We start from the raw sequence: 18,337 nt of genomic DNA on the forward strand, positions 1-18,337 counted from the left end.
ACAATTATCACCAGCGTGGTAGCAAGCCCCCATAAGTACTTAACTAGGCACGGCACCATTCTAAAGGGTTACATGTAACCATCACAGCATTCCCATAGTGTAAGTGTTCCGTGGTCAGCCCCATGGAGAAAGGTCACAGAGCTAGTGAGGAGTAGGAACTGAGACCCTGTCCTTGGTCGCTTGGATCCGAAGCTCCAGTGTACCAACATGGCCCATTGTCCAGCTGATAACAGATGTTGTAGTGGCTCGGGTTGTACAAGACCAGATCACCATCTCTAGGTGGTTGTGGTGGATGAGGTGCTGACTCTTGAGGGTTCCATGTCTGTTGCAGGAAGGAAGGCCCTGCAGGGGTCTAAGCAATGTGGCGGGGCAATGGGCTCGGCCCCCAGCACAGTGGCCCGTATTCTAACCAACTGTGCCATCTTTTGGTCACACAATGATTTCAGTGTCATTGCATTATTATCATCCCTCCCTAGACTGAGATACAGCTTATGTCTAGTAGAGTCAACTGGATGTTTTCCCCATTGGCCTGTGACAACCTCTAACCAGACTATGATACACGAAGCTAAGGTAATCTGACGCGCAAAAGCAGGCACTCAGGTTTGGCATATTCATTCAGATGAACCCAAAATCTTTTATATTTTAGATGATTATTGAAAAGAACATATTCTCTCAGAGGACTTTTTGGAGCTCAAAGATGTTTGCAGTGACCCTCAAGAGTGTGTTAATGAGTTTAAGAAACATTATAAAGCAGTGGGAAAGATGGGGTGTCAAACAGAGGGACAGGCCAGAGCTTGGCCCTCAGGAGCGCAGAGGTCTTCACTGAGAATCTAGAATCCCCATAGGACGGGCAGTGGCCACTCACGAGAAACCTTGGTGGCCCTGTTGTAGTGTTCAGACTGCTCAACCCACTGGAAGTGTTTGTAGGCTGCAGACGGCAGGAAGCAGTCTCTGCGTTATCAGCCGCACCCAAAACGCCTGCAGCAGTAGCTAGGGTGACATAGATAAAACTCCTTAAAAGTTTTGATTTAAAAAAAAATGAGAACAATTCGGGTAAAACGATCGTGAGAGGAATCCATTCTAAGTTAGAAAACGCGTCTTGCCCACTGAATGGGCAAGTCAGTCCAATCCCACACGCTCGGAGAGTTGTGAACTAGGACTTAGAAAGGGGGAGGTTGAGAAGGCTAGCGGGTACGGTTCATAGCGGGTACGGTTCATAGCGGGTATGGTTCATAGCGGATACGGTTCATAGCGGGTACGGTTCATAGCGGGTACGGTTCATAGCGGGTACGGTTCATAGCAGGTACGGTTCATAGCGGGTACCGTTCAGCCTCAGGAGCAACGACAGCTTCGCAGCCGCCAGCTCCTGGGGCAGCTAACCAGTCCCGGGGTAACCGTGTGCCAGCTGCCTTGTGTGCCTTCACCCGGTGAGTCCTCCTAACCACTGTGACGTAGACACCGTAGTTACCTCGACCTTCCTGATGATGGAGCCATTATGTACTTGCCAAGCACCAAGTAGTTGGCAAGTAGCAAAACCAGGACTCAGTTTCTGGCTCCATTGCCTTAAACACTTCTTGACCACAGAGAGTGAAGGGAAGGTTCTAGAATACATTGGGTATAGCAGCCTTGTCCCCTGATACCAAAAGGAAACCGGAAAAGCCCCCAATACTCTTCCGGTACAGAAGCCCTTTCACCTCTGAGAGTATGCCACAAGAACATTTTCCAGACCTCATTTATTTTGGAATAGCTAAGTAGAGAATGCCAGCTCACTGCTAAATTAGAAATACCCGAATACAAATGGCTTCCATTAATTTTATGGCTTTCTAGATAAATGCAGCAATTTAAGTGGAATTGGTCTCCTCTTTCCTGTAGCTTACGTATTGAACTTTAGGGTCATTTGGCGTTTTTATCCTCAGTGCTCCTTGATGCATGCCTGAAGTGAGAGCGAGGCTTCTCTCTAACTATGACAGCCAAGCCCAGATTTTCCTACTAAAGATTTCAAAATGCTTCCTCGGTGAGCTGGCTTGTCACAGCAAAGGGTAGTGTAGCAGGAATCTTAAAAGTTCTTATTAATAAAATCAAACCCGAGGCCAGTAATTGGGGTCATTGCTGGTAGATCAGAGAGACAGAACAAGCCACAGCTATCTCACCTTGCCAGTTCCTCAGCTGGTCCTGTTTCCTCAGACTGGAAGCCTCTGAGTCCTCATCCAGAATGAATCTCAGCTGAACTGCTGCTCGAAAGCCTGAAGCTTAACCAGCCACATGCTTAACCAGCCAAATGCTTAACCAGCCAAAAGCTTCTAGTTTCTGGTCCTCACGCCTTATATATCTTTCTGCTTTCTACCACCACTCCCTGGGATTAAAGGCTGGCTTTCTGGGATTAAAGGCGTGTGTCACCAAGCTTGGCTATTTCCAATGTGGCCTTGAACTCACAGAGATCCATAGGGATTTCTATCTCTAGGATTAAAGGTGTGAGTGCCACCATTTTCTAGCCTTTGTATCTAGTGGCTGTCTGTTCTCTGACCCCAGATAAATTTATTAGAGTACACAATATTTTGGGGAACACAATACCACCACATTTCCTCTCTTTTTGTCTAAAATTAAAGAAAGCTTATAACTAATACAAGAAAAACTATCCAATAAATATATACAATATATACAGCCAAAAATTACATTAATGATGTCTAGTCCATTAACATTTGACAGATTCAGATAAACTCTCCATTATATATATTAACAATGTCCAGTCCAGTAACATCTGATAAACTCAGACCAAAAAATTTTCATTACTTATCTTATTTAAAACAAGTAATTCCTTTTTAAAAGTAGATTCCATAATCTCCCTTTTTATCTTATCATATCCATATTTTCTCTTTTTTCTTTTCATAATAGATTCATTAGTCTACCTTTTGTAGCTAGAGTTTTCCTGCCTTGCCCACAGTCAGGACAAATCTATGTCACCCGCCAGTCCCACAGCCGCTCAGACCCAACCAAGTAAACACAGAGACTTATATTGCATACAAACTGTATGGCCGTGGCAGGCTTCTTGCTAACTGTTCTTATAGCTTAAATTAATCCATTTCCATAAATCTATACCTTGCCACGTGGCTGGTGGCTTACCGGCGTCTTCACATGCTGCTGGTCATGGCGGCGGCTGCAGTGTCTCTCTGCCTCAGCCTCTGCTTCCCACAATTCTCCTTGTCCCACCTACTTCCTGCCTGGCCACTGGCCAATCAGTGTTTTATTTATTGACCAATCAGAGCAACAGATTTGACATACAGACCGTCCCACAGCAACCTTTTGTCATTTTTATATCTTCCCCTTTTTCTTCAGTGTAGATTCAATGATCCACCTATTTATCCTATTAATTCTTTATCTTTTTTCTCAGAGTAGATTCGATGATCTATCTCATATCTATATTCTCTTTTTCTTTTTGCTTTCTAGGGGTGAAGATATCTTTAGGGAATCTTGAAAAGAAAATTTTGGGGTTAATCATCAAGTCCTGTATCGTTTGTCCAGTCTCTGGATAATAGGAAAGTTCAGGGCTTGTTTCAAGTCCTTGTTTGAGTAGTCTGTCAGGCTGGATCATCTCAACTAGTCCTCTCGAAATTGTTCTGACCAGTTTGTAGTCCAAAGTCGATTTTTCCATGGTGTTAATCGGCTTAATGGCTTTATCATAGTCCATGTGGAATCATTGTTGTAGGATCCTATCATCTTTTTGAAGATTTCAAAGTCACTGTTAGGCATGATCATGGTTTCCTGCAGACTTTTTTTTTTTTTTTTTGCCTCCTCTGTTTTGGAGCAATCACAGTCTGATAAATGTCTGTCTCTCAGAACCATGAACATTCTTTCTTAGAACAGAAAATCTTCACAACAATTTCTCCCCACCATTTGTCTTGCCAAACTTTTCCAAACTGACCTTTGCCGATGCTTTCTTGTAACATGATGGTCCTGGCAATTCTTCTCTGAACCAGCAGCAGTAAACCCTTTGTTCCAGGTAGCAGCATCACTGCAGTCACCAACACGATGAGAAGGAGCTGGCAATGTGGAGCAGTAGCCACTACTTCCATAGTCCCACCACTGTTTGTGGCTCAGTCCAGGCCAAAGCTTCTCCCAAGCCTCCTAGGCCGGCCTCAAACTCCGGATCCTACTGCCTCTGTCTCCTTCAGCAAATCCTACCGGCTGAGTGTAGCTTGGGCCTGAGCTTGGGCTCACAAGGCCACAGGCAAACAGCTTTTTCATGAATTCGTACCACGAACGTTGGGCGCCAGATGTAGCAGGAATCTTAAAAGTTCTTATTAATAAAATCAAACCTGAGGCCAGTTATTGGGGTCCATGCTGGTAGATCAGAGAGACAGAACAAGCCACAGCTATCTCACCTCACTGGATCCTCAGCTGGTCTTGTCTCCTCAGACTGGAGGCTTCTGTGTCCTCATCCCAATGGCTCTCAGCTGAACTGCTGCTGGAACGCCTGAATGCTTAACCAGCCCAAATGCTTAACCAGCCAAAAAACTTCTAGTTTCTGGTCCTCACGCCTTATATATCTTTCTGCTTTCTACCACCACTCCCTGGGATTAAAGGCTGGCTTTCTGGGATTAAAGGCGTGTGTCACCATGCTTGGCTATTTCCAATGTGGCCTTGAACTCACAGAGATCCATAGGGATTTCTATCTCTAGGATTAAAGGTGTGAGTGCCACCATTTTCTAGCCTTTGTATCTAGTGGCTGTCTGTTCTCTGACCCCAGATAAATTTATTAGAGTACACAATATTTTGGGGAACACAATACCACCACAGGGTAGTTTTATTTCAGATGTTTAAATCCTTTCTTCGTGAATCAGAGATTCTGAATTCTGCTCCCCTTTCCTTGTGTTTACTTGATATACAGTTGACTGTTGGAACAGTGTCATATTCAAGTTCAAATGCCAGTGGTAGTGGCATCTATGCTGATACCTTCAAACTGTGCACTAAAATGATGACCCTCTTTTAAATGCAGAATAAAATAATATAACAAGCAGAAGTTTTGCTAGTCTAAATTAGTTTTCTCTCTCTAAGTAGCAGTGAAAAAGAAAGTAATTAATGTATATTGTGATGAATTGTGGAAAGTGATAAAAGTGGAGAGATTGATAATCTTGGTAATGAGGTTTATAGACTATATTATGTAACTGTTACACTATTACTTTCTGTCTTATCGAGTTTTTATAGATATTGATGTTATTTCTCTAATTCATTCTAATTCAAACTTGCTCTGTTCTATAGAAAAATGTTTTGTCATTATAAAATATATTTTTATATACACATATGTGTGTATATATATATACGTGTACATATGTAATTATAAACCATATGCCATGTATAAACATGTATGTGTTTATATATTCTCTTTACAAAATATGTTAGTTATACATTTGTATATATATATACATATTTGTCTTTATAAAATACATTTTGTATCTATACATATATGTATTTATATGTGAATATATATATTTAAAAATGAGGTTCATTCAAAAAGTGCAGTCTTGATTCTCAATGTTCCTTTAGAAACTAAAAAAGTCATAGAATATATTCTATACATTTTATATATTCTTTATATTTGATGCATTCTTTATATTCTTTTCCAAAAGTCTAGAAATATCTAATTATGTACTTTTGCCTTAACCCCTCCAAACAAATCAAATTATTGCATGCTAATCCCATTAGCTGTAAGTCCCATTTAGATTTATAATCTATAATACCTCTTTAAAAATAGTATGTTTCTATTAAACCAAGTGGAGATGTCATAAATAGTACATTGACAGGAAACCCTTTCTCCCCCTCCTGACTCCTCCTTCACAGGAACAATGAGATCGTCATTCTAATGAGCAATTCCTCATTGAATTGCTCTTGTAATGGGGGGTGGACAGTTACAAGTGTTCTCCTCCAGTGGTGTTGCCTGGAAGACCGGGAAATGGCATGTCCTGATGGATGCCAGCTACGGTATACACTGGGCTGGAAACCCCCAAAAATGGGAAGGAAAACTAACAGAAAATGGAATAACATACCAGCAAACAGGAACCGGCATGAAAGAGAAAGTGCAGCTCACGCCTGACACTTGCATTTCACAAAACACCCAAGACCGAAATATCTGTGGCTGTGTATCCACTTTCACACGTTCATGCACAGGATAAATCCTAACTCTTGAGGGGGAAATAAAGTGTTTAAAACCAAAGCTTAACAAAGTCAAATCATACGTGTTTCCTTACAAAGTGTGGAATCTGAAAATGGGCCACTTTGTGTCTGAGAGTGAACTTGGGTAGTTAGCCATACAGGACTGGCGTAGAGGACTTTAAAAATCTAAAATGTATTATTTGGTTAAAATGAGATGGTATAAGAAATGTTTACGAACACACAGCAAACTGCAGGAGATGCTGTTTGCTATCAAGTGTCCTCAGCTTGTGGCTTTGCGTCCTTGTGCAAAGAGAGATGGAAAAGCGTTAACTGTAAAGGAAAGTGCCAGACGTCTGCCTGTCTCCAGGATCGTCCTGAGGAGGGGCTCTCGGGTATGGCAGAGCACGTATAACATACATGTACGACATATGCTCGGAGATGTTTTTAGTTCGGTGTTTTGTGACTGATACAGTGATATGGGTTAGTTACGTCAGCAAAGTCCATAGCGAAGATGAACTTTTGCCTACAAAAGGTAAACAGTTCTGCCTATAAAATTTTTATTTTTAATCATACGGCCACTGTTAGGTCTTAACAAAATGCAGGCACCCATTAGGTCAAAAGAAGTATTTGTCGAATCCAGGAATAAAACAGGTTGTTTCCCATGTGAGGGTTATCTTGCTTAGCGCTGTTAGATCTGGCACTTGGTGTGGTATCTTAGGCTCACAAAGTGTTGAGCACATAAGTAAGAGATGAGTGAGTGAATGAATGAATGAATGAATGAATGAATGAGATTTTCAACCACTAGGCTGAAAGAAACAATAGGGCAACACATGTTTAACTTTTCAGATTTTTATCAAATATATATGCATATATACACATGTACATACATATATATGCATATACATATGTACAGACACACATAAGTACATATACACATATGTACATACATACACAGGTACATATAGACACATGTACATACATACATATGTACATGCACACATATGTACGTACATTGCATAAGTATACACACACGTATAAGTACATACAGATATATGCACACATCTGTATGGTTATGGGCTTTTGATTGGTTTACAAAGATCATCTTAAGGAAGAAAATAGTTGTGTAATTATTTGTTGAATGGAAAAAAAATTACAAAATCACGTCAGGGATCCTTGTGAGAGTTTTCAGTGCAGGACTGCCAGAGGGTAGATGTTCTGCACGCGTCTTGGGATCTTTTACTGTGAGTGGCTGTTTTTCTCTTTAGGTGTGGAATCCATAGCATGTTCCCCTTACATTTAGCCGCCCTAAATGCTCACTCCGACTGCTGCAGGAAGTTATTATCATCTGGTAAGTGCATCCATGCCAGCGATCAGGCCTGGTGTGTCCTGTCCCTGAGCCAAATGGCTTCAGGTGTCTGGCCTCTGGCAGGCTGTATGTGGCCACTGCCTTTCCTTGGCAGGGTGAGGTTGTTCCATAGCCTGCCTGCATGAGACAGCCCCTGCCGGTCCCTGAAGCCAAAGCTTTTTGGATGCCAGTACCGCTGCCTAGCATCAGCAGGCAAAAATCTTGTCTGATTTTTCAGTGGTCCAGAACTGGTGGGGGGAATGGCCAGAGCTGAACTATGGGAACCTTAAGTCATAGAAGAAAAAAAAAATTGAGGCTTAAATTGGTGACTTAACATTTAATACTTTTCAACAAAAGAAAATGGCCCAATCCTCAATATTTCAATGGTAGAAAATGTCATGTTATCATCCAGTTCCATGGGCACTGAAACATCATCAAGGCAGATCCCCCTCCAAGAAGGTTTAATTTTTATATTTTTATATTAATGCGGGGCTTTCTGGAAACAGAGATTCTCTCTGCTTTGAGCTTTGCTGATCTTTCTTATCTCTGCTCCTGCCAGTCCCCATCTATTAAGAAGTTCCTGGGCTTTCCAAAGTGGTAGAAGCCTGCAGGGTGGAGATTGTTTATGAATTAATTCCTTAGCTGCCCCAGAGGCGTATTTCCTCCTCTAAGTACTTTACCTATGGTGGATTCTGTTTTCACTACTTTTGGCATGCTTAAAAATAATCCCTGCATGAAAGCATGTTTCTCACATCTTAGACTCACACAAAGGTTGGGACACACGTAAGAAAATTTCTCTCCCTGCCTCCTAGGATTACTCCTCTGCCTTCCATGTTTCTCATATGTTCTGTTTGCCTGTCCACTGCCCCACTCATCTCAAATTGGTTTCCTAAATTTCTATCCTGGCATTGATACTGGGGCTGTGGCTCACCCAGGGCTGAATGCAAAAAATAAATCCCTCTCTACTTCTCGACTTTACGGTGCTTCCTATAAAATTGCCAGGCTAAAGTAGTGACCATTTGTTCCTGTGACTGCTTCTTTCTGACTACGACCGCTTGCATCCTGATCTTCCTACTAACTGATTTTTCTGTCTCTGCAATGTTTCTTGTGGTTTAACTAGGACAAAAGTATAGCATAGTATCCTTGTTTAGTAATGAGCGCGTGCTGTCTGCAGGCTTTGAAATAGACACCCCAGATACGTTTGGAAGAACGTGCCTTCACGCCGCTGCCGCAGGAGGGTGAGTACTCCTGCATAGTCATGACTCCATAAACTTGATGGCTTCATACATCTTAATCGACATAAGCTGCCCATGAACCAAAGGCAATTTCCTTAGTAAATGGGGTCCCAATCACTTCTGCCAAATGTCAGGTGTCACTGACTCTGTTCACACATCACTCAGATTTTCTCCTTCCAAAGAAAAACAAATAGTTCATCCTGTGTAGTGCATAGAGCTTGTATTCTTATCTTTCAATGCCCCTAAGAGATCCCCATGGCTGAAAGATGACAGACTACACAGCATGGATTTCTGCTTGGCATCTTTTCTACCGAAAGAAATTACTTAGAACTTTGTTCTTAAGTTTCTCCTCTTTGTTGCCAGTGGATGGGAGGTGATTAAGAGGATAAATGCTTGAATCAGTTTACGTGCATTTAGACATTTTGTAATAAAAACGAGTTTTGAAATTTTTAGGATGATTAAATGGAAACAAAGGTCAAGGAAATCCCAAAGATGGGCGAGAGTGATTTATTCCCTGCCTTTCCCCCTGTAGCAAAGAGCCTTTTTTCATCAGTTTTTTCCTTTAGCAAATCAATGATTAGATTAAAGCGCTGATCAATATATTGTTGATATATGGCCACATATTGACCAACCGTAGTGTCTTTTGGATGACCTTGTATTGGGAAGGTGTTGGTTTTTAATCAGCTTCCTAGTGCTTAAGGAATCCTCCATTTATCATGCGTGTTAGCAAAGACATTACCTATTTATCAGAGGTGAATGAACCATGAAACTATGAAGCCCCTTATTTACATGGTCCCTTCTGGAGTCATATACTAACGCCTATACAGAGTTACTGTATTTTTAAAACAGACCCCTTCGCTCAACCCCATCCTCAAACCAGATGAGATTTATGAACCCATACAGGTCTAATCCACCCGTGCCTTTGATTCTTTTCCATCTATCATTAGGTGGAAATAGGTGCTGTATATTAGCTGACATGCTGTACCAATTCAAATGTTCCTTTAATAATTCGTGTACTTTGTGACTTACATCTAGCTGTCTGAGAAAAGGGGCTATGAAGGGTAGGTGTGGGATGGGGAAGAGCTCTGCAAAGGCTTATCATTAATGAGATCACTTTTCTTATTTAAGTTACAATTAAACAATACATTCTGAGCCACTTCTTAATGTTTCAAGTTTAGAATGATGATGGATGGCTATGCCTACATTTTAAAGAATATCAGACCTGCCCCGAAAGTGACAACACACCATGCTGGGTTTATGTTTGAAATGCCTATTAGAATGAATATTAGCTCCATGCCCTTCGACAGGAAAGTTCCCTTCGGTAGGTCCTGTCTCTGTGCTGTGTGATTTATGGCTCTTGTGACTGGCAGAGCTGCTTGGAACGATCACTGTGCTCCATTACATCACTTCCAGTGTTGGTCCAGCACATTCATTTACCCGGGCTACAAAGACAGGGACATGCAGCTGTTTCCATTAAGGAGTATCGAGTTGAAAGTGGTTATTGTGGGGATTTATTATGCCGTGATAAACGGTAGTGCTCAGCCATGTTGCTTCATTGTTTAAAGGTGACACGGAGTTATTAGGCTGCTGTGGTTTCATAAACTCCTCCTGGATCTGAAAAAAGAATTTTAGGGTAAATGATGAGGCTGTCATCGGAGGGCTTAATCATATAATAATCATTAAATTCCTTAGTCATTGGGTTGAAAATGTTCCATGAAACCATTTCATTTATTGATTTATTAGTTCTGGAAAAGGAATTTTAGATCCTTACGGTGCAGTGTTCCTGCAATATGTTCAGGTTATTTCTTGTTAGCGGAATTTTAGACCCCAGGCTATCGTTCCATCCCAGCTCGTACTCTGCAGAAAATGCCTCTTCCTGGAGGTACCTTAGTAATTAACCCTGACTATACTAATTATATTTTCCCTGTCTTTCTAGCAATGTAGAATGTATAAAACTCTTGCAGAGCAGTGGAGCAGATTTTCACAAAAAGGACAAATGTGGGAGGTATGTATTCAGGCTGACTTGCCTCTGGGGCGTACACGAGAGTGGGGAATGGTCCATGGAGCAGGCCTGTTGTTGAGATGATCGCCATGGGATGACTGGGCCATCCCATCCTCAGGAGGCGACGCCCATAAAGCTGAGAAGAGCCATGAGATAAGGGCTCTCTCAGCTTCTGCTTATTTAAAAATTGCCTACCTGGATGTGTTTTAGAAAAATAGCAGAATAGACCACTTTAGTGCACCAGACTCAAAATATGGGCTTGAGAGACAGTTCAGGAGTTAAGAGCACCTGCTGCCCTTGCAGAGGATTGGAGTTCAGTTCCCAGCACCCATGTCTGCTGGCTCAGAACTGCCTCTAGCTCCAGCTCCAGGGGATCTAATACTGCCCTTCTGGAACCTCCCACTCCCCCGCCAGAGATGTACACACAGACACAGACACAAATAAAAATAAAAAATGTTAAATATGGTCAAAAGATCTATAGCATTTGTTTTCTGTATCGGATGTTTCATCTTGAGATAATTTTTTAGACATTTGAAATATTAAATGAGCACAAAGCACCAGAGGATCGTAGAACTTTCTTCACCTTCGTAACCCCTTGGATAGCTAAACTATATCATGATGCTGGCTGGTTCATGGACACACACACACACACACACACACACACACACACACACACACACACACACACACAGAGGCGGGCGGAGAGTCATGTAACCCCATTTTATTCAGCACTTGACCACATACACCATAGCGGTCCCATGTATCTCAAACAGTTTTGATTCATACAATGACAAAACCACCTGATACCACAGTTCATACAACACAACCTGCTTGTGACCCATGACTACTGCATGCATGTGTGCATGCACGTGTGACACATGACTGCATGTAGGTATGTGTGTACACATGCTCTTTCCCTCCAGCAGGTCCTCGCTACCTGCCCCCCCCCCCCAGTTCTTCGGGGTTGTCAGATTTCTTTCCCTACCACCCACCTGTGAGGACTCTACTTATCCTTCCAGATTCGGGTCAAATGAAACCTCCTTGTCACTCTTACGGAAATGTCCCTCCTCTGTGTTCCTCAAGCACCCTGAGTACCCCGTGACTGCACCATACTAGTGGCGTCTTCCCCCTCTGACTGCAAGTTTCCTGAAAACAAGGGCTGTCATTTCCTCCCTCCTCTCCCCTTCCCTCCCCTCCTCTCCTCCCCTCCCCTCCTCCCACCTCTTCTACCTCTTATCTACTCCTCTCTCTGTCTCTCCATCTCTCTCTGTCTCTGTCTCTCTCTCTGCTGTGTGTGTATGTGTGTGTTGCTACGAATCAAAGCCACAGTTTTGCTCATACTTGGCAAACCCTCTCCTGCTGAGTTCCATCCATAGACCTGGCGTTTAGTTTTGAGGCAGGGTCTTGCTGTGTAATCCAAACTGATCTTGAACTCACAACCCTTCTGCTCCAGCCTCCCCAGTGTTGGGATTGTAGGCATGTGTCCCTGAATCGAGCTTTCTCTCTACCTGTAAACCCCGTTGGGGCTGTTGATGCCTAGTCATTTTCAGTCCAATTAATTAAAACAGAATCAGTCCAATATATAAAATATTGTAATTTCATAATTATAATTCTTCCTTTTGGACTGAAGAGAAAAATCAACTAGTAATGAGCCCTAAGTTGTTGTCTACAAAATGAAAAAAAAAATGCTTAAAAACTAATAAATAATTTCTGAGCTAAAGTTACTTTATTTTTAGTATTCTATTTAGTTATTATTCCTGAGATATTGGTTAGTCACACCAGAAAAAAAATGTCAAATAATTGGAAACTAAAAATAAGTACTATAAATTACTTCCTGTTTCTCAGACAAAGAGGCTAGCCTCTGGAATAGAAAGGAAGCTGTGGTACAATGTTAGGAAAGGATGCTCCTAAGGGGAAGTGGACATGAGCGAAGGTGAAGTGTGGCCGTGATCTAGGGACCTTCATCATCCAGTTTGCATTCATTACTGGGTTCATGGTGTGCATCAGGGAGAGAGGTTCTGCAGAAGAAACTGAGACAGCTGGAAAGCCTTCGATTCCAGGCTGAGAAAATAAGCCTCGTCAATGGGGAAGACTGTCGGTTTTAGGATGGGATTGTCAGAGGTGGGGATTGGTCCTCTGAAAACCCAACTGGAAACTATATAGAAGCTTGATTAGATTAAGGATGGTTTGTTAAAAAAAAAAAAAAAAAGTCCATGAGCATACATTGATTAATGCAGAACGGTGGATTCCATTGTGACATATTTTTACATGCAGATAGTGCATACTTTGTATTTATGTACTTCCTTGCCCTCTCTTATCCCTCCCCATCCTCCCCTCTTCCCTATCAGTCTCTAAGGATGGTCTTCATGAAGACGATCTGGATGATCCTTCATGGGACAGTCTTGTCACGGGCAGGCAGTGACATAGATCTAACCAGAGCAGGCACTAGGAATAGGAAGGAAAGAGTGCCACATGGCTGGCCTTGCTGGAGGCCACCTGTCTTTGCAGACTTGGTTTTACGTTCCTGGGCTTTCATACACTGAGAGCTGAAGCAAGAGTAGGGCAGCCAGCGCTTCTGTCAGTGATGGGTTTGTTTGCTGGATTAAAGTACAATAGTAACAACAACAACAACAATAATAATAACCACTGTTTGCTTTTCAGGACCCCTTTGCACTACGCAGCTGCAAACTGTCATTTCCACTGTGTTAAAGCGTTAGTGACCACGGGAGCCAATGTTAACGAAGCAGACGACTGGGGCCGGACCGCGCTGCACTACGCTGCTGCGTCGGACATGGACAGAAAGTAAAAAGAACCTGTTTGTGCTTCGTCTGGGGCGGAGCCAGGGATGGGAGGACTTGGGTTTTCTTCACACCGCCTCCTAAGAGCGGCACATGAAGAGTGTCTCATTCAGAGCGGAGGGTCAGCCGTTCCCCAGGCTCCCCCATTCTCTCTTTTTAGGTTTGGTTATTATGTGCCGTCACACACTTGCCTCTCTTCTCTGCTTTTGGGTTAAATGCCAAGTAGAGCTGTCAAGCCCAGGCTTTTCAGTCCAGGCTTTGGAAACCTGTTGAAATTTATTTGGCATACACAATAGTTTCCATCATTACCACTTTAATGCGTCACCTGCTAATATATATGTCCTGTGTAAAAAACAAAAACAAAAACAAAAACAAAAAAAAAAACCCAAAAACCAAAAAAATCCCACCATTGATAATCCCAGCTGTCTTCAACTTCAGCCTTGCTGTGACGGGATTAGACACTGTTCTTCCCAACCTGGGCAAGAACACTCATTCGGCAGCTGCAGAAGAGGAATTTCTTATTCCAAAAGTATTTGGACTATAGGTGACTAGGCATGGAAAGCAGACACCACTGAGCCACTGCAAAGGGGAAAAGGCACGGGGCCTCACGGTTCCTGTCGTTCTTGATGAGTTTGCATGACAACGGTTGAATTATTTGCTGCCCCCTGTGGTGCGTCTGATTCTGGGTTAGAGCTAATAGCTTCTTTTTGAGAACAATGACATCTGAACATGTAATTTTAGTGGATAAGCAAGCTAAGCGTGTGCTCTTCCGTTGGTCTATACCGCCAGGCCTTTCAAACATTCAAGATGATGATCCAAGTAAGAAACACATCTCATGTCATGATACAGCGCACATGTTCACATATATGTTCATACATGAGAAATAAAATCCTCACAACCATATTTATGTTTATTGTATGCGATACATTATATTTGCGACCTCATTTTGGTGGCTTCAACCTAATTAATTTCACCTAGTAACAGATTGTGATTCGTTGTTTAAAAAATATGGACGAAAAGCCAGGTGTGGTGGCACCCATTTGTAGTTTTGGCATTTGGCAGGTGGAAGCAGAAGGATCAGGAATTCAAGTTTGTCCTCTGATACATAGAGAGTTTGAGGATAGCCTAGGCTACAAGAGATCCTGTCTCCAAAAGCAAACAATTATATGTGTGTGTGTGTGTATGTATACACATGCACATGGCTGTGTAAAGTGTTTCCCATGCAAACACGAGGTCTGAATTTGATAGCCAGAACCTACATACAATTGTCCAGGTATTTGGGCTGGAGAAATGGTTTATGGGTTAAGAATGCCTGCTGCTCTTTCAGAGGACCCAAGTTCAGTTGGCTCACATCACATGTAACTCCAGCTCTAAGGGATCTCACCCACATGAACCCTTGCACACATGTGGCTTTCACTCAGATACACATAAGTAAAAACAATAAGAAATAATCTTAACACAACCCAGGCACGGTGAAAGCCTGCTGACCAGCCAGTCAGGCCTCCTAGATGACCTGCAGAGGAGTGAGCCACACGGTCTCAAAACCCAAGTGGGAGGGCGCTTAGGAAAGGATGCCCGAAGTTGACCTCTGGCCTCCACGTGTTTGTGCACACACAAGCATGCACCCAAATGAGTGTGCACAGCTCCACATCATTTGTGTTTGCCTATGTTTCTAATAAGATGTCACACTTGGGATCTTGTGGCACACAGGCTATTCACTGAGCAGTGCCGTGCACTGGGGGAGGGCTAGAGAGCAAGTACACTTTGTGTTTTAAGGACCGGAAGGGAACACCTAGGAGAGGAAGGACAGGATCACCTATAGGAAGTGAGATGCTGGCCTGGCCAGAAAGCACGCAGGTACAGTAGCGGGTGGAGGAGCCTGAGATGAGTTGTTTCTTTTTACTTGGAAAGTTCTAGTATGCTTGTAGAGGGGTAGGCAGCTTGATTCTGCCCTTAATCACACAGAGCCAGGGAGACGGTTTAGGAGAGTGATGTTCTCAGTTGGATTCCTTGGGAGGAAATAGATTTCCTAGATGCCTTGGAGAGAACCAATAATGTCCCTTTTGGGTTGGGATCAAATCACGGAGATATAATTGTGCAAAAACTATCATCAATTTTTAATGAAAAAATTAATTGTGATTTTTTTCCCCTATGTCTTCCGCTGAGAAGTAAGATGATCTTAGGAAACGCACATGACAATTCTGAAGAACTGGACAGAACCAGGGAAATGAAGGAAAAAGATGCCGCAGTGTGAGTCTCTTCTGGGCGTCAGATGGGATGCCACACTCTCTCGTCCATCTGGGTTGCCACATGCCTGTCTTCCTACTGGGGGTTTCATTTGGGATCCTGAGAAAGGGAGGGACATAGACTCACTATCCATCTGTTCTTATGTGTGGCACTCTCTATAAAATGATAAGCTTGCTTTGACTACCATTGTGATGGTCCAGCAGCCTTAGGTCTTCAATATATCTGACTCTGTCATGTGTCATATACCACGGGGGACCTGAGGTTCTACTTTGGTGACCCATGGACAACGGTTTAGCAGATTCTATGAATAAGGGTCTTCAGACCTGGCTGAACCCCTTGCTTCTTGTAAGCAGCTACCCCTGATAAACCTCACCTCACCTCCCCTGCCCCATATTGGCTTCAGACAGGGACTTCACTGTTGCTATGAAAGGGTCTGGAGTGTCTGCCATCATCACCCAGGGGCACTGCCACATGAGCCCTCCTCCTTAGTCTAGCCACAAACAGATCAGGATTGGTGGTCCTGGTGAGCCCGGCACTTAGTGCAGTGGCCATTGAATCTGTGAACAAGCAAGTGAACCGGTTTGCCCACTTTGTGCCCCATTTCCCCAGGAGACGCAGGGCTCTGAGAGTCTGCAGGCCTGTGATCCACAGTGTGTTTATTCTCTTCTCAAGTTGCCAAAGGAATGAGTGCCTGAATGCTTGTGCTCACTCCAAGGCCTCCACGCTGCCCACTCTGCTCCCCTCCCTGTGTCCAAAATGTTAGACTCTGAGGATAGCCCCGGTGCAGGTTATTTATAGGACATCACTGGACATTTCTGGGATAGAGACGGACACTGCTGTGAGCGAAACAGAATGACCACGTTTCACCTGAACACATCTAAATTTAAAACGATTCTAATAGAGAATTTTTAAAAGTGACTCAGCAAGCCTCACTTTCTCCACTGAGTTCAATGCTTGCCCTGTGCCATTCCAGGCTCATTGGTGAGGAAAGGAGCAGAGGAAAGGCCAGGAATGACCACACCCCCCTGTTCACCAGGGACCTAATGCTCTGTTGATCTCGCATCTCAAGTGGCCGAGCTGCTAGTCCGCCCTGGGAGTAGGAAGGATAGGTCTCGGCAGTTGAACATTGTTTTTCCCCAGGAACTATGTGGAGAGTACCCAGATTCCACATTGCTTCTGCTGCTGTATCTGTACAGATGTCATGTAATTTAGCTATGTTCCGGACTAAGTAATTCTCTGGGAGGAATTCTTAATGTTTTCCAAATTATATATTGAGCTTACCAAATGATTTTTTTTTGCAACCCATTCAGAGACTGGGGGTTGCATGTCCATAGAATGTTCTTCCTGGTGATGATTTATGTAAAGGGCTACATTCAGTTTACAGTGAGTCATGCACAGGATCCTGTCCACAGACGTTTAATTACCCAAATAAAAAAAATACTTCCTTTTAAGGTATGAAGGACCAAAGACAGCATGAGAGCAGGACTTTAATAAAAGTTTGATTTATTTTGGAGCATTTTATAGATAAATATGACAAGTAGGTTGGGTTTGCAAAATTTATCTTTCACCAGTTTTCTAGAAATTAAAGAAGCAGATTGCCTTTTTATTCCCTTTGGCTTTAAACCAAAAGGTAGGAAATGCAACTTCAAAGTTTGTGAATCAGCTATAGAAAGCTCCCACGGGAAAATCTTATTTAATGGGGAGGCTTAGATTTAGAATCTTAAGCCCCTGAGAGCCATGCGTGGGTGGTGGCTCGTGCCGCCATGCCAGAACGTGAGGCAGAAGGAGGAGGGTTAGAAGTGCAAGGTCATCCTCAGCTACGTAGTGAGGCCAGCCTGGGCTACACGAGACCCTGTTTCAAAAAAGCTCAAATTAGCAAGTCTTGATGTAGAGTGAGAAATTGAATCAGCGTGCACTTGTTGGGGACCCATTTGTCCAGCTGGTTATTCCCTCTAAGAACAGAATACCCAGTGCATCCCAGAGTTCTGGGGTTCTAGAACTTGGGGTTCCCCAGCAAAGTTGGAGGCAAACTTCTCCCTCTGCCGAGTGTGTCCAGGAGGCCTTCTGACCTCGCACACACAATTCTGTCATTGCAGAAAACCCTCTAAATGTTTTCAGTCAGTGTCCTTCTGTATTGGGCCACATTCATGGCTGTCCTCGGCTGCATGGAGCTGCAAGTGAGACATGCTTTCAGCTTGTTCTGTCAGATTTTCAGAAAAATGACCACCATGCCAAAAAAGGCGTTTGAAATTCATAATTTTGTCTAATCTACATTCCTGATGGTGTGACTTATGTTTCTTCCTTCACGTGGAGTCACTGGATGAATTCGTGACACCTTTTACATGTGTGGCCACTCTTTGGGTCTTTTCTATTATTCAGTCTCCTTTGGGGTTCTTCCCTTCCTACTCTGTTTTAAACTTACAGTTCTGAGCATCTTGATCTTCATCTCCAACAGTGATGCAGAAATAGTTCCTTCTCTCTTGTGGTTTCCCAGCTGCAATGGCCTGGCCAGTCCTTTATTACATTTGAGACTTGTGAACACAGAGATCTTAATCTTATTATT

The 18,337-nt window shown here is 43.0% G+C and overlaps 1 protein-coding gene across 2 annotated transcripts in view; it reads left to right on the forward strand.

The window, feature by feature from the left end:
• Ankrd44 (ankyrin repeat domain 44) overlaps positions 1–18,337 on the forward strand; it is a 276,558-nt gene that overhangs the window by 186,596 nt on the left and 71,625 nt on the right. For both annotated transcript variants that reach the window (XM_015993765.3, XM_006974874.4), the window contains exons 11-15: positions 7,413–7,495; positions 8,667–8,730; positions 10,664–10,732; positions 13,391–13,531; positions 15,697–15,777. In XM_015993765.3, coding sequence (XP_015849251.3) covers positions 7,413–7,495; positions 8,667–8,730; positions 10,664–10,732; positions 13,391–13,531; positions 15,697–15,777 — 438 coding nt within the window. The remainder of the gene's footprint in view (positions 1–7,412; positions 7,496–8,666; positions 8,731–10,663; positions 10,733–13,390; positions 13,532–15,696; positions 15,778–18,337) is intronic.

The sequence above is a fragment of the Peromyscus maniculatus genome, chromosome 13 (genome assembly GCF_049852395.1).
Source record: "Peromyscus maniculatus bairdii isolate BWxNUB_F1_BW_parent chromosome 13, HU_Pman_BW_mat_3.1, whole genome shotgun sequence".
NCBI classification, from domain to species: Eukaryota; Metazoa; Chordata; class Mammalia; order Rodentia; family Cricetidae; genus Peromyscus; species Peromyscus maniculatus.